Source organism: Salmo salar, chromosome 23 (genome assembly GCF_965601325.2).
Source record: "Salmo salar chromosome 23, fSalSal1, whole genome shotgun sequence".
In the NCBI taxonomy this organism is placed as follows: domain Eukaryota; kingdom Metazoa; phylum Chordata; class Actinopteri; order Salmoniformes; family Salmonidae; genus Salmo; species Salmo salar.
Window position 1 is genome coordinate 34,829,678 of NC_138313.1, and position 20,886 is coordinate 34,850,563.

Here is a 20,886-nt window from a genome sequence, read left to right on the forward strand (position 1 = left end):
CCAGTTGTCAGTAGCAGTCAATGAAGTGACCAGTAACATGCCTAGTCAGTCAGTGATAATCAAAAGTGGATATTGTTGCAGGTTCAAAGATAAGTTATTAGTATATAGTTAGGAGATAACTACTGTACTGTGGGTGCTACTCACGTCAGTGATGTGTGGGTCAGGGCACTCTGTACCCTGGTCATTAGTACACAGCTTCTCATAGACGCACGACCTCCTTTTGACACACCACACACACCTGTACTTAGGGTCAGCGTTCTTACACAGGCTGCAGTCCTCACGGCCCAGCGAGCAGCTATATAGGGTCACTGTGAAGGAAGATAAGAGGGACGCCTTGGAATGTCAAGACTATTCTGTCATTTCATTTAAATGACACTGGTACATCGATAGTACAAGGTCTGATATGATGTTTGACCAATTCACTTAGACGATTGCAAAAAGTATTGTGTTAAATGTGTCAATGTATTAATTTATTACTTTGCCAAATAAGGCTTCCCCAGTTGTCATTTATGTCCACATGGTCCTTTGGGACGTTGTCAACAGAGTTGCATAAAGATGCACCATTTACCATTCAGCGTGCTGTCTATTTTCTTGCCCGACTGTTTGTCCTTCACGTAGAACAGAACGTTGGTCTCCTGTGACTTATCGAAGGAAAACTAGAAACGGAGAAAATAATGAATTATTAATACAGTTTGTGAAAGAAGTGATTAATGACTTCACATTTCCAAAGTGTGCCAAATAAAAGTTCTCATTTTACATTTAAGTAATTTAGCAGATGCTCTTATGCAGAGCGACTTACATGAGCAATTAGGGTTAAATGCTTTGCTCAAGAGCATATCGACAGATTAGTCACCTAGTATGCTCCACGACTCGAACCAGCGACCTTTCAGTTACTGGCCCAACACTTAACCACTAGGCTACCTGCCGCCCCATACACACTTTGGCAGCCATTCAAAAAGAGCTGAATAAATCAATGCTGAAAATAATGTGGCTGGAGGCTGGTCCCCACCTCTCTGTAGTGCTTCTAAGATGTTTTCCAATCACACAAAATCCACAGTTTGAGGATGTTATAATAACATTGGGAGTGTTTTCCATGAGGGGGTGCTATAATATCAAACTGACACAAACCAGGTAACGTAAACAAACAATCCAATATGATGACCCAGCAACATATGACCAACCCATTACACCTTCCAAGTGGTGAAAGCTACAATTGACAGGTGTGGCGCAATAAGAAGCACTGACATACGTTAAAACCGTTGAAGCTGTAGAAGGGCCGATCTTCAGACCTGACGTCCTCCTCCATGTTTCTCATCAGCTCTGTGCCGATGGTGAACACCCGGTCCTAGGGAGGAAGCAGAGGAGCAGAGAGTTAATGAACTTAATACATGAGCACTTATCAAGGCTTCATCTCAACGATACTATAGTCTGATTCATAAATAACTAGTGTTCATTTTGAATTGTTTGATAACAGCTATAAAGCTATATAACAGATATATAAGACATGATCTTTTTTCCAGTACCTGGTAAACATCCAGGTTGATGCCCTCGAAGCCGATGGTGGTTTTGAACCCCACAGGAATGAGCACAGGATCAGGGTTCTCGAACTGGGGACATCTTGCCCCCTGAACACAGATGAAAATACTACATTTTGAGCATTTGCATTTATGCCTTTAGTTATTCGACGGACAAACTGTCATCCAGACTGATCATTTATCAGTTGGCATGCATCTGCTGACTTACAAACTGATATTCCATACAACAACACGCATGACTTTATTGACTCTTAGCATACATGTGATGTACACTGCTCAAAAAAATAAAGGGAACACTTAAACAACACAATGTAACTCCAAGTCAATCACACTTCTGTGAAATCAAACTGTCCACTTAGGAAGCAACACTGATTGACAATAAATTTCACATGCTGTTGTGCAAATGGAATAGACAACAGGTGGAAATTATAGGCAATTAGCAAGACACCCCCAATAAAGGAGTGGTTCTGCAGGTGGGGACCACAGACCACTTCTCAGTTCCTATGCTTCCTGGCTGATGTTTGGTCACTTTTGAATGCTGGCGGTGCTTTCACTCTAGTGGTAGCATGAGACGGAGTCTACAACCCACACAAGTGGCTCAGGTAATGCAGCTCATCCAGGATGGCACATCAATGCGAGCTGTGGCAAGAAGGTTTGCTGTGTCTGTCAGCGTAGTGTCCAGAGCATGGAGGCGCTACCAGGAGACAGGCCAGTACATCAGGAGACGTGGAGGAGGCCGTAGGTGGGCAACAACCCAGCAGCAGGACCGCTACCTCCGCCTTTGTGCAAGGAGGAGCAGGAGAAGCACTGCCAGAGCCCTGCAAAATGACCTCCAGCAGGCCACAAATGTGCATGTGTCTGCTCAAACGGCCAGAAACAGGCTCCATGAGGGTGGTATGAGGGCCCGACGTCCACAGGTGGGGGTTGTGCTTTCAGCCCAACACCGTGCAGGACGTTTGGCATTTGCCAGAGAACACCAAGATGGGCAAATTCGCCACTGGCGCCCTGTGCTCTTCACAGATGAAAGCAGGTTCACACTGAGCACGTGACAGACGTGACAGAGTCTGGAGACGCCGTGGAGAACGTTCTTCTGCCTGCAACATCCTCCAGCATGACCGGTTTGGTGGTGGGTCAGTCATGGTGTGGGGTGCCATTTCTTTGGGGGGCTGCACAGCCCTCCGTGTGCTCGCCAGAGGTAGCCTGACTGCCATTAGGTACCGAGATGAGATCCTCAGACCCCTTGTGATACCATATGCTGGTGCGGTTTGCCTTGGGTTCCTCCTAATGCAAGACAATGCTAGACCTCATGTGGCTGGAAAGTGTCAGCAGTTCCTGCAAGAGGAAGGCATTGATGCTATGGACTGGCCCGCCCATTCCCCAGACCTGAATCCAATTGAGCACATCTGGGACATCATGTCTCGCTCCATCCACCAACGCCACGTTGCACCACAGACTGTCCAGGAGTTGGCGGATGCTTTAATCCAGGTCTGGGAGGAGATCCCTCAGGAGACCATCCGCCACCTCATCAGGAGCATGCCCAGGCGTTGTAGGGAGGTCATACAGGCACGTGGAGGCCACACACACTACTGAGCCTCATTTTGACTTGTTTTAAGGACATTACATCAAAGTTGGATCAGCCTGTAGTGTGGTTTTCCACTTTAATTTTGAGTGTGACTCCAAATCCAGACCTCCATGGGTTGGTAAATTGGATTTCCATTGATTATTTTTGTGTGATTTTGTTGTCAGCACATTCAACTATGTAATGAAAAAAGTATTTAATAAGATTATTTCTTTCATTCAGATCTAGGATGTGTTGTTTAAGTGTTCCCTTAATTTTTTTGAGCAGTATATATTAAGCCTGTTTAGTGGAGCACCTAGCTACCTGTCTGTGTTTGATGATTTGAGGGCCCAACACAGTGTCGTCCTTGTCCTGGCAGGTGTGGTCCTGGGTGTTCCACTGGCAGCCCCATGGGCTGGCCACACACGACAAACACCTGAGATACACACATACAAACGTACACACATACAAACGTACACACATACACACACACACACACACACACACACACACACACACACACACACACACACACACACACACACACACACACACACACACACACACACACACACTCATACAAACACACACACACACACACATACACACACAGCATGGAGGCAATCTCTTTTAAAAACATGTAAATCCATGATAGTATTCCTGTAACAGTAGAACCTATATTGTTGATGGTAAATATATATCTGTAACCTGATAAACAAAGCCCATTTATCACACGCTTCCTCCAGATGAAAAAACAGCCCTCGAAACAGCAAAAGAGAAAACACATATACGTATGAGATCGACTTCCATTTTTTGATTAATGAAAAGGAAACTGAAGCAATTTCCTCTGGTTGGTAATAAAAAAGGGGGGAAATGCAAGAGGTGCATTCAATCCCAGTATCATTCATGCATCACACAGAATTTACACACAGAAACCATTCTCTCATTTGTGCACATGCAGCTATTCATTCAAGGTTGTCGGCACTAAAACCCAGTGAGTCTGGTCAATGGGAGAGTACAGAGAGTGGGAGAGTACTGTGTGGGAGATTACTGTGGTTCAATGAGAGAGTACAGTACAGTAGGAAAGTACAGTCCAGCGAGTACAGTCCAGAGAGTACAGTAGGAGATTACAGTCCAGAGAGTACAGTAGGAGAGTACAGTCCAGAGAGTACAGTAGGAGAGTACAGTCCAGAGAGTACAGTAGGAGAGTACAGTCCAGAAAGTACAGTAGGAGAGTACAGTAGGAAAGTACAGTCCAGAGAGTACAGTCCAGAAAGTACAGTAGGAGAGTCAGCCGGAGTCCAGGAGAGTACAGTCCAGAAAGTACAGTAGGAGAGTACAGTAGGAGAGTACAGTCCAGAGAGTACAGTCCAGAAAGTACAGTAGGAGAGTACAGTAGGAGAGTACAGTCCAGAGAGTACACTAGGAGAGTACAGTCCAGAGAGTACAGTAGGAGAGTAGTCCAGAGAGTACAGTAGGAGAGTACAGTCCAGAGAGTACACTAGGAGAGTACAGTCCAGAGAATACACTAGGAGAGTACAGTCCAGAGAGTATAGTCCAGAGAGTACACTAGGAGGGTACAGTCCAGAGAATACAGTCCAGAGAATACAGTCCAGAGAGTACAGTAGGAGAGTACAGTCCAGAGAGTACAGTCCAGAGAGTACAGTAGAGGAGTACAGTAGGAGAGTACAGTCCAGAGAGTACAGTACAGTAGGAGGGTTAGTTAACTCACGGTGTGCTCTCTGCTTTCCTCACAGTGGCTGAACAGTTGTAGAAATTGAACTCCCTGGTGGCCAGCTCCACCGACTCGTTCACAAAGATCTTAATGGGCACCGCCACGAAATCTACAGGCACAGAGAGGAACAGGGTGAATGAGTGGCATTGTGATTGGTGACGATACAGGTTGTAGTGAATGTAACATAAACAAAAAACAGTCTTCAAGGTCAATGAAACAAAGCAACAGAGTAAGGCCAGGAGTTTTTTCTTGACCACCTGTCCTGACCAGGAACAACTCTGGGCTTTAAGAAGCTACAGCCTATAATTAGGGCTCAGAGTTTCTCTTGTTCAGGTCATGCAGTCAGGAACAGCTCCTGGCCCTACTGCAGTGCCAGTGGAGACTGAGGGTGATGACCTACCCTGGTGTTCAGGTGTGGATGGTAAGGAGTCGGGGTTGGGCAGGGCACAAGTGACCTGGCCAGAGGACATGGTGGCGTCACTCATATAGGAGGGGAACACACAGCACAGACGGTCTGCCTGCCCGAAGGAGGGGAGGGAGGGCACGTTGATCTCCACCTGAGAGAGAGAGAGAGAGAGAGAGAGAGAGAGAGAGAGAGAGAGAGAGAGAGAGAGAGAGAGAGAGAGAGCGACGGAGAGACATCGAGAGAGAGGAGAGAAAGAGAGAGAGAAATAGAGAGAGAGAATGAGAGAGTCAGGAAGCAAGAAAAATAAAAAAGAGAGAGATAATGAATGAGAGAGAGACAAAGAGATAGGGGGAGGAGAGCAGAGTCAGAGGTGCTTTGAGCACTAGCACATTCCGCGGTTTTAATAAGCCAGTTTTCAGTTTTCTGAGCAGGATCAATAGAGTGCATATTGTCTCAGAGCAGAGGGTCACTGATTCTTATTATTTCTTATCAGGGAGGGAGATTACTGCCGTTGCCAGGACCAGTATAGTACACTACCTGCTGGGTCTTTTTGCAGCTGAGGTTGGGTGGGTTGAAGGACACGATCTTCACACACTGCTGCTTGGGGCTCCACAACCAGCCGTTCTTCTCCTCCGCTCGCCGGCAATCAGACCTCCTGGTACACCTGGAGAACACCAACACCCATCAGCCACTACTCTCTGTCCATTTCGTCCACTTGTTACACATTCATTCCTGTCTCATAGTGACCTCTTAATAACAGTAATTTCCTGTCATTAAAATACCTCACATTTGAGTTTTATCGGTTAACGTACTGATAACAGTATTGTAGAAATAAGTCAATAGCACATATATGGCTTATATGGCTCTAACAAAAATACTCTGCTCTCTCAGTGCCACAGAAATGAAGAAGTAAAGCAAAAACACTATGAAGGGCCCAGGTTGTTGAAACAGAGCAGATCAATCAAATCAGATCAAATGTTATTGGTCGTGTACACATATTTAGCAGATGTTATCGCAGGTGCAGCGAAATGCTTAAGTTTCTAGCTCCAACAGTGCAGTATACCTAACAATACAAAACAGTACACACAAATCCCCCAAAATTGAAAGAAAGAAATTAAGAAATATCAGAACGAGTCTGGAATATAAATATACAGTATATATACATGTATATAAGGGTGTGTGTAGACAATCTGGACAGTATATGAAAGATGTGTACAGCAATAGTTATATAGGATGAACCTTGACTAGAATACAGTATATACATATGAAGTGAGTAAAACACTATGTAAACATTATTAAAATGACCAGTGTTAAATGACTCTATTGTCATGACGTTGCCCTGTTGGTGAGGTTTATGACCCCCATAAATACCTTTCCCCCTTTTCTCTCTCTACTCTACAGAATGGTCTCTTGGAAAGCCCTTTGTTAACATAGAGAGAGTATGGTAGCATTAAAAGGTTGGGAACGGAACAATATTTCAGTAAATCCAACCAGTTGAAATCATCCGTTGGTACTTAAAGAACATTATGTCAGATCAGTTGTCGTCTGAGACATTATTACTCATGATAGGACGACATAAATTGTATCTTGGAAAGTCATCACATTCTAGTTATCAGATTCACATGGAATTGTTGTGCAGTTTAAATATGAAACTATTTGTGAAAAGATTAAATGTAATTTTAGCTTCTAAATGAGAGAATTGTTTTCATAAGTGAACTATGCTCACTCAGTGGCCCTGCCCAAGTGAACAGACATTGGTTGAGAACTAGGAAGCACGCCGTCTCTCCCACACTACAAAAGCCCGTTGACAAAAGTCAACCTTGTGTTCCCGGTGATGTGAGGACTGATGTCCATACGTTTAAAAGGGCTAATATCAACTACAACCTAACGAAATTAACTTATGTTCCTGACGACGGGAGGACTTGTGTCCATACGTTTAAAAGGGCTAATTTCAACTACAACCTAACGAAATTAACTTATGTTCCCGACGACGGGAGGACTTGTGTCCATACGTTTAAAAGGGCCAATTTCAACGTGGAGGTGACGATCGCCACGCTGGAAGGATGAATTTCGACTACACCAGCCAGAATATAGTATGAGCTGAGTATGGCAACTTGGTATGAACTTTGAACTCTTATTCACTAAAGAAGTGATACATCCTAGACATTGAGTTATCAGCAGCAGTTGTAAACGTGCATGGCCTAGGAAAGGACAGACAATCTCTTCAGAACGACAGGGTACTACAACATATTAGTTCTACCACACAAGCTTCTCAAGGTCCGATGGAGACCCAATTCTTTTGTTCCTAGTCGTCCCGCTCTTTCATTCAAACCCAACCCCCTTTCTTTGTGTAACCAGTCATCATATCAGTTTCGTCAGCTAGGGACGTTTTCTTTTATGACATAATTAGTAATCAATGTATGATCCATCCTGTGAATATGTAATTCTGTGTGATTATTTAGGTAGGTGATTTAGGTGATTATATAGGACCTGGCTCGGGTGGCTGAGGTCTTTGATGATCTTCTTGGCCTTCCTGTGACACCGGGTGCTGTAGATGCCCTGGAGAGCAGGCAGTGTGCACTCGGTGATACGTTGGGCAGACCCCACTACCCTCTGGAGAGCCCTGCGGTTGTGGGCGGTGCAATTGCCGTATCAGGCGGTGATACAGACCGACAGGATGCTCTTAATACACATCTACACTCTGCTGATGGAGGCAGGCCCTATCTAGCTCTGTTTAGAGGGGCATGGCTCTGAGATATATGCTTATCTGGTTCCCTCCATAAAATTATTGGGAGTATGTATAAAGTATTTTCTTACCTGCCCTCCAGAACACACCAGCCACAGTAGGGGTCCCATGGCGACACACAGGACTGGCAGTCTGTTTTCAGATGGCACGTCTGCACTGGCACTTTGGTGATCTACAGTAGTAATGCACAGACACAGTCCACAACACAAACAGCATTACAGTGGGACCTTAGAGATACAAACATGTCAGGACTGGAGGTTTATCGGAATACTGAAATGAGGTCTGTACAGAACGCTAATGGAGGACTGTACCTTTTTCTCAGTGGTGATATACAGGTGGCTGTGGCTGGCGTCAAAGAAGAGTTTTTTGTTGACGCGTTTCCCTGTGGTGTCCCCTGGCACTTGACTGTACACCTCTGGGTTGGCAGTCAGATGCACCTGCCAGGCAGAACCAGACAACCAACTCTCAACACAGAACACTAAACACACACTAGGCTCCTTCTCAACACATGCTAGGCTCCTTCTCAACACACGCTAGGCTCCTTCAATGGAGCACAACATGGACAACAAAATAATGTGTCTACCAACAACTCCCTCTATCATAGCATCCTCTCCTAGCCCCTTACCTTGTACACTTCCCCTTAGCGTCTACTCTTCCCCTGGCCCCTTAACTTGTACACTTCCCCTAGCCCCTTACCATCGACTCTTCCCCTAGCCCCTTACCTTCAACTCTTCCCCTAGCCCCTTACCTTGTACACTTCCACTAGCCCCTTACCATCGACTCTTCCCCTAGCCCCTTACCATCGACTCTTCCCCTAGCCCCTTACCTTCGACTCTTCCCCTAGCCCCTTACCTTCGACTCTTCCCCTAGCCCCTTACCTTCGACTCTTCCCCTAGCCCCTTACCTTGTACACTTTCCCTAGACATTACCTTGCACACCTCCGAAAACCACCCTCTCCCACACGTCCCATTCCACCCTCTCCTTACCTTGTACACCTCTCCCAGGCTGTTCCCCAGGAAGGCAATAGTGTGGTCATTCTCCACAGCGATGGCCACAGCGGTCAGCAGGCCCCTCCTGATGATGACCGCCTTCGCCTGCAGGGCAAACTCTGGCTTACTGGCCAGTGGAGAGGGAAGGAAGTCCGCCCCACACTTATAGTTGTTCAGAGTGTCTTTCTGCAGAGGGAGAGAGATTTAAGAGCTAAGAGATCTACTATATCCCTTAAATCAATCTATCTTTTGAAGGAGAGGAGAGAAAGCCATCAGGATCCCTTCCGACAAAAAAATTATAAAAAACTGGAAACAAAGGGCCTGAAAACCAAAGGTGTCATATATTTGCATTATTGATTAAAAGGGAAATTCTTTTAAAATCACTGACTCTGTTTCTTTGAAGTGGATGATAAAGGCTAAGCTACTTACGTCAATATGGGAGGTGCAGAACTCGTCTGTCTTGTAGGAGTAGGGGATGTCCACAGCGGGGATGCCTGCGATCTTGCCTGAGTCGCTGTAGCAGGCGCTGATGATGTCCACCAGCCTCTCGTTGATGGTGTTTAGAGGGTACATGCACAGGGCCGAGTCGGCGCCGTCTTCATCCGGGCTGGCCACCATGAACAGCACCTTGTGCCAGGCGAGGACCTTACCATGCTGGCCCGACTCTGTCATCCCCCGGGCCAGCTCTTTACCTGGGGATGCCACATAGGCTGCCTGCACCTTGTTGTACTTGTTCCCCGGGCCACAGTTGAGCTGCAGCTCTGTGTAAGAGTAGTAGTGAGGGTCGTCCTCACACAGCCGAGACACGAAGGTGAAGTTCTTGTTGTCGGTGCTCCCCATGGTCCTGGAGAACAGGAAGTAGACAAAGCTCTCCTCCTTGAAGGCGTGGCGGAAGTCGTGCAGGTACTTGGGCACAAAAGGTGTTGCCTGCACGGTGGATGCCTCGATGATGCTCTCGAATACCACCCAGTCGCGGTAGTCCTGGAGGATGCGCGTGCTGATGAGTTTGGAGCTGTCCAGGCTGCCGTAGCCCTTTCCCACCAGAAACACATTAAAGGTGTTGCCGTCTTTATTAACGTATGTAGACATGACGGCCACCACGGCTACCCCATCCTCTATGCTAGCCACATAAGTCCTCTCCCCCTTAGAGTCACTGTAGTACAGTTGCTGCTCCACGTTGCTCAGGTTGAGGAGGGAACAGATACCCCGGTAGCGGGACCCACAGACGATCAGTGAGCCGTTGGATGGGTGCACCAGCAGCAGCTTGTTGACATTAGGGCTGGGCTTGGTGTCCTGGCAGTACGGAGTGGAGACAGGCGGGGTGCAGGTGCGGGCATCCTCCTTGGGGCCAGTCACGGTGCGGGCCTCTTCACGCAGCGCCTCGTCCAGCTGGTAGATGGTGTTGACGGCACCCAGGTAGACGCGCCCGCTGCGGGGGTCCTGAACCACGTTGTTGATGGGCGTTATGGAGGAGAAGTCCAGGAGCGCCTCCTCCTGCAGCTGGCCCCCGGCTGCAGACAGGCATAACAGGAGGAGACAGAGGAGAAGAAGAGCGGCCTGGACCCAGCTTGTCATCTCTTGAGAAGAGAGGAGAGACAGAGGAGAGGATTAGGGGTGATGCACACTATGTTGCTTGAAATGTTGTGATGGTATCACCTAAGACATCACATGGGAGCAGCACAACAGTGAGTGGACATTCCCTTTTTCTCTATGTAGAGGTGTTTCATCATGACACAAAAACACTACAGTGAATACTACAGTAAAGTCTGCAAAAACACAGTGAATCGCTGAGAGATTGTTTTTTTTAACATAATGTTTCCGCCATCGTTTCCTGTTATTAAAAAGAGCTTCTGGACATCAGTACAGCGATCACTAACCTTGATTTGGATGAGGAATACTACTTCAATGACTCGGACATACTGCTCACCCGGGACCAGGCTCTAATCCCCGACACTCGGTAGAGGAAAAGACGGCGATATAGAGGTACCCTGATGAAACTACGATATACAGGCCGACGTGGGGGCAGCCTGATGAAACTACGATATACAGGCCGACGTGGGGGCAGCCTGATGAAACTACGATATACAGGCCGACGTGGGGGCAGCCTGATGAAACTACGATATACAGGCCGACGTGGGGGCAGCCTGATGAAACTACGATATACAGGCCGACGTGGGGGCAGCCTGATGAAACTACGATATACAGGCCGACGTGGGGGCAGCCTGATGAAACTACGATATACAGGCCGACGTGGGGGCAGCCTGATGAAACTACGATATACAGGCCGACGTGGGGGCAGCCTGATGAAACTACGATATACAGGCCGACGTGGGGGCAGCCTGATGAAACTACGACGAATAGCACATAAACCACCTCTACCCTCTGTTCTACTGGCAAATGTACAATCACTGGAGAACAAACTAGACAAGCTCAGTTCACAACTATTCTATCAACGGGACCTGAAAAACTGTAATATCCTATGCTTCACAGAGTCGTGGCGGAACAACGACATTGTTAATATAAATCTAGCTGGTTTTTCTACGCATCGGCAGGATAGAGCGGAATTGTCTCGTAAACTCAAGGGTTTGGGTGTATGTATCTTTGTTAACAACAGCTTGTGCGTGATCTCTAATATTAAGGTGGTTTCGAGGTTCTGCTCACCTGAGTTAAAATACCTCATGATAAGCTGTAGACCATATTATTTACCAAGAGAGTTTTCATCTATATTTTTCGAAGCTGTTTATTTACCACCACAAACCGATGCTGGCACTAAGACCACACTCAATGACATATATAGGAACATTAGCCTACAACAAAATGCGCAGCAAGAGCTGTCGCTTCTCATGGCCCCGGGATTTTAATGCAGGAAAATGTAAAACTGTTTTACCTTATTTCTACCAGCATGTCACCTGTGCAAAAAATAAACTCTAGATTACCTTTAATACACACAAAGAAACGTATAGAAAGCTCTCCCTCACCCTCCATTTGGCAAATCTGACATTTCCTCCAGATTCCTGCTTATAAGTAAAAACTCAAACAGGAGGTACCAGTGACATACTCAATTTCGGATGTGGTCCAATGAAGCGGATGCTAAGATACAGAACTGTTTTGCTAGCACAGACTGGAATATGTCCCATGATTCATCCGATGGCATTGAGGAGTTTACCACATCAGTCACCGGCTTCATTAAAAAGTACATCGACGACGTCGTCGTCCCACACAGTGACCGTGCGTATATATCCCAACCAGAAGCTATGGATTACAGGCAACATCCACACTGAGCTAAAAGCTAGAGCTGCCACTTTGAAGAGGTGGGACACTAACCCAGATGCTAAATGACTTCTATGCTCGCTTCGAGGCAAGCTACACTGAACCATGCGTGAGAGCACAAACTGTGATCACTCTCTTCGTAGCCAATATGAGAAAGAATTTTAAACAGGTTAACATTCACACGGACGCAGGGCCAGACGGAATACCAGGACATGTACTCAGAGCATGCGCTGACCAGCTGGCAAGTGTCTTCACTGACATTTTTAACCTCTCCCTGACCCAGTCTGTAATACCTACATATTTCAAGAACCACCATAGTCCCTGTGCCCAAGAACACCAAGGTAACCTGTATAAATGACTATCGCCCCAAAGCACTTATATCTGTAGCCACAAAATGCTTTGAAAGGCTGGTTATGGCTCACATCAACACCATCATCCCAGACACCCTGGACCCACTCCAATTCACATACAGTGTGGGAAAAAAGTATTTGATTCCCTGCTGATTTTGTATGTTTGCCCACTGACAAAGAAATTATCAGTCTATCATTTTAATGGTAGGTTTATTTGAACAGTGAGAGACAGAATAACAACAACAACAAAAATCCATAAAAACGCATGTCAAAAATGTTATAAATTGATTTGCATTTTAATGAGGGAAATAAGTATTTGACCCCCTCTCAATCAGAAAGATTTCCGGCTTCCAGGTGTCTTTTATAAAGGTAACAAGCTGAGATTAGGAGCACACTCTTAAAGGGAGTGCTCCTAATCTCAGTTTGTTACCTGAATAAAAGACACCTGTCTACAGAAGCAATCAATCAATCAGATTCCAAACTCTCCACCATGGCCAAGACCAAAGAGCTCTCCAAGGATGTCAGGGACAAGATTGTAGACCTACACAAGGCTGGAATGGGCTACAAGACCATTGCCAAGCAGCTTCGTGAGAAGGTGACAACAGTTGGTTCGATTATTCGCAAATGGAAGAAACACAAAACAACTGTCAATCTCCCTCGGCCTGGGGCTCCATACAAGATCTCACCTCGTGGAGTTGCAATGATCATGAGAACGGTGAGGAATCAGCCCAGAACTACACGGGAGGGTTTTGTCAATGATCTCAAGGCAGCTGGGACCATAGTCACCAAGAAAACAATTGGTAACACACTACGCTGTGAAGGACTGAAATCCTGCAGCGCCCGCAAGGTCCCCCTGCTCAAGAAAGCACATATACATGCCTGTACGAAGTTTGCCAATGAACATCTGAATGATTCAGAGGACAACTGGGTGAAAGTGTTGTGGTCAGATGAGACGAAAATGGAGCTCTTTGGCATCAACTCAACTCGCTGTGTTTGAAGGAGGAGGAATGCTGCCTATGACCCCAAGAACACCATCCCCACCGTCAAACATGGAGGTGGAAACATTATGCTTTGGGGGTGTTTTTCTGCTAAGTGGACAGGAAACGTCACCGCATTAAAGGGATGATGGACGGGGCCATGTACCGTCAAATCTTGGGTGAGAACCTCCTTCCCTCAGCCAGGTCATTGAAAATGGGCCGTGGATGGGTATTCCAGCATGACAATGACCCAAAACACACGGCCAAGGCAACAGTGTGGCTCAAGAAGAAGCACATTAAGCTCCTGGAGTGGCCAAGCCAGTCTCCAGACCTTAATCCCATAGAAAATCTGTGGAGGGAGCTGAAGGTTCGAGTTGCCAAACGTCAGCCTTGAAACCTTAATGACTTGGAGAAGATCTGCAAAGAGGAGTGGGACAAAATCCCTCCTGAGATGTGTGCAAACCTGGTGACCAACTACAAGAAACGTCTGACCTCTGTGATTGCCAACAAGGGTTTTGCCACCAAGTACTAAGTCATGTTTTGCAGAGGGGTCAAATACTTATTTCCCTCATTAAAATGCAAATCAATTTATAACATTTTTGACATGCATTTTTCTGGATAATTTTTTGGTTATTCTGTCTCTCACTGTTCAAATAAACCTACCATTAAAATTATAGACTGATAATTTCTTTGTCAGTGGGCAAGCGTACAAAATCAGCAGGGGATCAAATACTTTTTCCCCTCACTGTACCACTAAACAGATCTACAGATGACGCAATCTCTATTGCACTCCACACTGGCCTATTACACTTGGACAAAAATAACACCTACGTGAGAATGCTGTTCATTGACTACAGCTCAACATTCAACGCCACTATGTGACAAATAACATTTGATTTTATAGTATTTTTACCATAGTATACTATAGAATTGTTTTCATGTGGGTAACCAAGTTTAACAAAGATGCTTTATTGTTAGATTTGATTGAATTTATGGATACACTTTACAGAGGAACTCCCACGGCTGAATAGAATAAGGCCAATAACTACATCTCAAAGCCGTACTTTGAAACTGAACAATGGCAATCTGTCGACAGATCTTGGCAAACATTCATCATGTTCTTTCTCTTCTCCTTTTAGCAAGAGGAAATACAATATGTTCAGTAAGCCGGTTGCTTTGTTTAGTGGGGGAATAAGATCACACAGCATCCTTTGATACACAAAAACAGCCACACACTTGCAAACAGCAGGAGGCAAAAGTTATCCTCCTCCCTCGCTGCTGATTGCCCACGCTGTGGTTACAGTTTTTTACAATTGCTACCAAGCGTTTACCTATACTTAAGATACTTTTTCTAAACTCTTAACACAGCAACACACAATTAGCCAAATAGTAAAACTCTTCATTTCAAAATGCAAAAAAACTTTCTCTATATACATTAACTCTATCAAAACACGGCAAACCCGACTCAATATCTAATCATTCTGTCAAAACACTAGCACATGTTTTCTATCCAAGAGGAACATATAGTCAATCATAACACAACGACTTTCAAAATACTAACAGTTGATGGCATTACAAAAACTGCATTACTTGTCATGTTTCAGTTCTACCTGAATACAATAGACAATATGAAATCCATTGTTTTTTATAATTCAGATTCCTTTTACTGTAAACCTCTCTCCATTTTTTGGTTGAGTGGCCAGTAGAAACAAGTGTAAGTGACAGAATTGCTGCAGAAAAAGCTTTATTAGCAACATGAAATTGCTGCCAGTGATCAACAAAAAAACTAACATACATGGCCTTTGGTTCCAAATGTGTAAAAATAAACCACAATTACAGTAAAAAAGGCACAGAAGGGACAAAAAACAAAATGCACAGTCCTGTTCTAATCTATATGATCTTCAGTATTTGGCCACGTTCTCGTCCACATCACATCTTATGTCGTCTCTCGCTATGCACCTTGGATAGAAACGCTTGGCATGCCTTATCCACCCATGGCAGTCTTCAGCTGAGATGTCTCTGCAGCCCGGCATCCACTGCGTCCAGGAGGGACATTTGGTCATGTGGCCGATGATCATATACTTTCCACCACCAGGCAGAAAGAAATTCCTCAATGGGGTTGAGGAAAGGCGAGTAGGGGGGAGGAAAAGGGAAACCATTCTTGGATGGGCTGCAGAGCAGTTTGTGATTGCATGTGAATGGTGGAATTCTACATTGTCCCATGCAATCCCAAATGTCCTCATGTTTCCTCCCAGCGGTTCCCTTTCTGCTTCTGGCACCAGTTGTTGGTGGAGGTCATCTAAAAACTAAAGAAGGAGCTCAGTGTTGTAGAGACCAATCTGACATTTCTGCAGGACCAAACCAGCACTCGAGATTGCAGCACACGTGATATTTGCTCCTCTCTGACCCGGCACATCAACGGTGGCCCTTTTCCTGATGATGTTTCTTCCCCGCCAACGTGTTTTTTCCAGGTCAAACCCCGCCTCGTCTACATAAATGATTTCATGTGGAGTGTGATTTTCTTCCAACTCCATGACTCTTTGAAAGAAATCAAACACAGTATGTGTAAATGCTTTTCAGTATGTCCTACTGTATGTACTGTAACCCATGTTAACATGTAGAGTAGCATAGTGTCCTACTGTATGTACTGTAACCCATGTTTACATGTAGAGTAGCATCGCGTCAAGCTCACTATAGAACAAGACATATTGGATAGACACCATTCCTGGACGTATTGGTGCCAGAGTTCCTTGACCCGCTCACTGTTCCTTTCAAAAGGAACTGTGTACAACTGTTTAATTACAACTCTGTGTTTGGTCAGAGTCCGAACAATGGTAGTCAGGCTGATGCTTTCCACATTGTGAAATACCAGGTTTTCCTCTACAATTCTGGTCTGAATTTCTTTCAGTTTTATTGCATTGTCAGCAATGACCAATCCTACAATGGCATGTTCTTGGTCTTCACTGAGGAGCTTTCCTCTTCCCCCAGAGGGAGGAAGATGTTGTGTCCTTTAGAGGAACAAAAATACAACATATGTATTTGCATTGGGACTGGTGGCCTACAGTTACTGTGGGACATAGCAACAGTAATGATAGAAGAAGCTCTTGTGAAATGCATTACTTACCTGTTGGTTTGTTGAAAATGCTGGATAATGGAAGCCACAGTTGACCGTCTGAGATTAGGCTGGAATCTTTCACCAGCCTCTCTCAGTGATAGTCCATGGTATTAGGCTGGACTCATTCACCAGGCTCTCTCAGTGATAGTCCATGGTATTAGGCTGGACTCTTTCACCAGCCTCTCTCAGTGATAGTCCATGGTATTAGGCTGGAATCTTTCACCAGCCTCTCTCAGTGATAGTCCATGGTATTAGGCTGGACTCATTCACCAGGCTCTCTCAGTGATAGTCCATGGTATTAGGCTGGACTCTTTCACCAGCCTCTCTCAGTGATAGACCATGGTATTAGGCTGGACTATTTCACCAGCCTCTCTCAGTGATAGACCATGGTTTTAGGCTGGACTCTTTCACCAGCCTCTCTCAGTGATAGACCATGGTATTAGGCTGGACTCATTCACCAGCCTCTCTCAGTGATAGTCCATGGTATTAGGCTGGACTCATTCACCAGCCTCTCTCAGTGATAGACCATGGTATTAGGCTGGACTCTTTCACCGGCCTCTCTCAGTGATAGAACATGGTTTATCACATGGTCTATGATCTATGATGGTGGATCTTATTTCATCAGTGACAACAGCTCTTACTCTCCTTTGAACACCACCACACATTCTTACTCCTCTCCCTATACCTCTCCTTTTCCCTTGTCCTGGTCCAACTACTCCTCTGCCTGGTCCAACTATTCCTCTCCCTGGTCCAACTGCTCCTCTCCCTGGTCCAACTGCTCCTCTCCCTGGTCCAACTGCTCCTCTCCCTGGTCCAACTACTCCTCTCCCTGGTCCAACTACTCCCCTGCCTGGTCCAACTACTCCTCTCCCTGGTCCAACTACTCCTCTGCCTGGTCCAACTACTCCTCTCCCTGGTCCAACTACTCCTCTCCCTGGTCCAACTATTCCTCTCCCTGGTCCAGCTACTCCTCTCCCTTGTCCAGCTACTCCTCTGCCTGGTCTAGCTACTCCTCTGCCTGGTCCAACTACTCCTCTCCCTGGTCCAACTACTCCTCTCCCTGGTCCAGCTACTCCTCTCCCTGGTCCAACTACTCCTCTCCCTGGTCCAGCTACTCCTCTCCCTGGTCCAGCTACTCCTCTCCCTGGTCCAGCTACTCCTCTCCCTGGTCCAGCTACTCCTCTCCCTGGTCCAAGAACTCCTCTCCCTGGTCCAGCTACTCCTCTCCCTGGTCCAACAACTCCTCTCCCTGGTCCAACTACTCCTCTTCCTGGTCCAACTACTCCTCTCCCTGGTCCAGCTACTACTCTCCCTGGTCCAGCTACTCCTCTCCCTGGTCCAGCTACTCCTCTCCCTGGTCCAAGAACTCCTCTCCCTGGTCCAGCTACTCCTCTCCCTGGTCCAACAACTCCTCTCCCTGGTCCAGCTACTCCTCTCCCTGGTTCAACTACTCCTCTTCATGGTCCAACTTTTCCTCTCCCTGGTCCAGCTACTCCTCTTCCTGGTCCAACTACTCCTCTCCCTGGTCCAACTATTCCTCTCCCTGGTCCAGACATAATTTTTTCTCTCTCTGCTCCTCTCCAGGAGGCCCCTTTTTACTGTGTATGTCCATGTAATTGAAAGAACTTCAACACTGGGCTATGTCTCCGATTGAGATTGGAATCAGCTGTGGTTTTTCTATTTTACACAACTTACAGTAAATCAGCTATTTCTCAATGGTCTGTTCATTCAAAAATGCTTATCAGCTGTTTCAGTATAGCTTTTGAGCTGCTGTTGTTGCAGAAGTAGAGGCTTTATACTATATTTAAGGTTTTGAACATTAGGTCTTTGTCACAAAAAGAGCCGTGTTGAATAGACCAAACTGCAGCGGGAATATGGATGCTCATGTTTTAATTCAAAAAAGGAGTAACGCATCCACTGGAAAACCATATACACGACAGGAACAGTTTTGCAGGCACACAACACGCAGTGCAAAAACAACTACCCACCAAAACCAAACAAACACACACCTACTTATGGGACTCCCAATCAGAGGCAACTAGAAACACCTGCCTCCAATTGAGAGTCCAGCACCCAAAACTACACATAGAAAAACAAACCTAGAACCTATACCAAACTAATACACCCCACTACACCACACACAAAACCCCATAATACAAAACAAATATACCTCTGCCACGTCCTGACCAAATATAATAGAAATAATACCTAAATATTGGTCAGGACGTGACATTACCCCCCCCTAAAGGTGCAGACCCCGGAATGCACCTTAAAAGAAAACACAAAAAATCCCCATTACCCCAACAAAACCAAAAAGCAATACCCCCTAAACAATAAGGGAGGGAAGGGAGGGTGGCTGCCGTCAACGACGGCACTGTGCTACACCCTCCCTCCCCAACCCACCTATCCTGGAGGTGGCTCCGGTGCAGGACGTGGACCCTGCTCCACCCTCGGCGTCGCCCACTTCGGTGGAGCCGATAGCTGCGCCAGGCAGACGGACCCCTCGGGCCGGGCCGGAGGACAGGAGGGCCCCTCGGGCCGGGCCGGGGGACAGGAGGGCCCCTCGGGCCGGGCCGGGGGACAGGAGGGCCCCTCGGGCCGGGCCGGAGAGCAGGAGGGCCCCTCGGGCCGGGCCGGAGAGCAGGAGGGCCCCTCGGGCCGGGCCGGAGAGCAGGAGGGCCCCTCGGGCTGGGCCGGAGAGCAGGAGGGCCCCTCGGGCTGGGCCGGAGAGCAGGAGGGCCCCTCGGGCTGGGCCGGAGAGCAGGAGGGCCCCTCGGGCTGGGCCGGAGGGCAGGAGGGCCACTCGGGCTGATTCTGACAGGCCGGGCACCCTGGCAGATCAGGGCAGGCGGACCACTCGGGCTGGGCCGGAAGGCATGCGGGCCACTCGGGCTGGGCCGGAAGGCATGCGGGCCACTCGGGCTGGGCCGGAAGGCATGCGGGCCACTCGGGCTGGGCCGGAAGGCATGCGGGCCACTCGGGCTGGGCCGGAAGGCAGGAGGACCACTCGGGCTGGGCCGGAAGGCAGGAGGACCACTCGGGCTGGACCGGAGGGCAGGAGGACCACTCGGGCTGGACCGGAGGGCAGGAGGACCACTCGGGCTGATCCTGACAGGCCGGGCACCCTGGCAGATCAGGGCAGGCGGGCACCTCTGGCAGAACCGGGCAGTCTGGCCACCCTGGCAGTTCAGGGCAGTCTGGCCACCCTGGCAGTTCAGGGCAGTCTGGCCACCCTGGCAGTTCAGGGCAGTCTGGCCACCCTGGCAGTTCAGGGCAGTCTGGCCACCCTGGCAGTTCAGGGCAGTCTGGCCACCCTGGCAGTTCAGGGCAGTCTGGCCACTCTGGCAGTTCAGGGCAGTCTGGCCACTCTGGCAGTTCAGGGCAGTCTGGCCACTCTGGCAGTTCAGGGCAGTCTGGCCACTCCGGCAGTTCAGGGCAGTCTGGCCACTCCGGCAGTTCAGGGCAGTCTGGCCACTCCGGCAGTTCAGGGCAGTCGGGCAGCTCTGACGACTGTTGACTGGCGGGCAGCTCTGACGACTGTTGACTGGCGGGCAGCTCTGACGACTGTTGACTGGCGGGCAGCTCTGACGACTGTTGACTGGCGGGCAGCTCTGACGACTGTTGACTGGCGGGCAGCTCTGGTGATGGTTGACTGGCGGGCAGCACTGACGACTGTTGACTGGCGGGCAGCTCTGGTGACTGTTGACTGGCGAGGCTGGGTTGACACACTAGACTCCTGATGCGTGGGGCTGGTATAGGACGTGCCAGCCTGGAGACACGCACCTCCATGCTAGTGCGTCTGGCGGGAAACACCGGACCGAAAGGGCGCACTGGCGGTCTTGAGCGCAGGGTTGGCATCACTTCCGGCTCGATGCCTACTTCGCCCTGGCACATGCGGGGCGCTGGTACCTTGCCTACCGGCCTGAAAATCCCAGGCCTCACCACAGCCCCAACCCCAAAGCACGGGACCTGTCCAGTCTGCCCTACAAGGGTACGGGGAGCTGGCCTGGGGCTGTAATCTCGCCCCGCCAAATAGCCCTTGTGCCCCCCCCTAAAAAATTATTGGGGCTGCCTCCAACATTCCTCCCTCACTTGCCTCTGTCCTCTTCTCCGCTGCTTGGTCCTTTGGTGGTGGGTAGTTCTGTCACAAAAAGAGCCGTGTTGAATAGACCAAACTGCAGCGGGAATATGGATGCTCATGTTTT

The 20,886-nt window shown here is 47.9% G+C and overlaps 1 protein-coding gene across 1 annotated transcript in view; it reads right to left on the bottom strand.

Moving 5' to 3' along the window:
• LOC106584474 (plexin-B2) overlaps positions 1–20,886 on the bottom strand; it is a 206,614-nt gene that overhangs the window by 31,682 nt on the left and 154,046 nt on the right. Inside the window, exons 3-14 of the mRNA XM_014169842.3 lie at positions 9,399–10,546; positions 8,967–9,155; positions 8,292–8,417; positions 8,052–8,152; positions 5,772–5,898; positions 5,229–5,385; positions 4,826–4,937; positions 3,418–3,529; positions 1,524–1,625; positions 1,250–1,345; positions 569–656; positions 145–308 (exon numbers count right to left, since the gene is read on the bottom strand). Of these exons, the coding sequence (XP_014025317.1) occupies positions 145–308; positions 569–656; positions 1,250–1,345; positions 1,524–1,625; positions 3,418–3,529; positions 4,826–4,937; positions 5,229–5,385; positions 5,772–5,898; positions 8,052–8,152; positions 8,292–8,417; positions 8,967–9,155; positions 9,399–10,544 (2,520 nt within the window). The 5' untranslated portion in view covers positions 10,545–10,546. The remainder of the gene's footprint in view (positions 1–144; positions 309–568; positions 657–1,249; positions 1,346–1,523; positions 1,626–3,417; positions 3,530–4,825; positions 4,938–5,228; positions 5,386–5,771; positions 5,899–8,051; positions 8,153–8,291; positions 8,418–8,966; positions 9,156–9,398; positions 10,547–20,886) is intronic.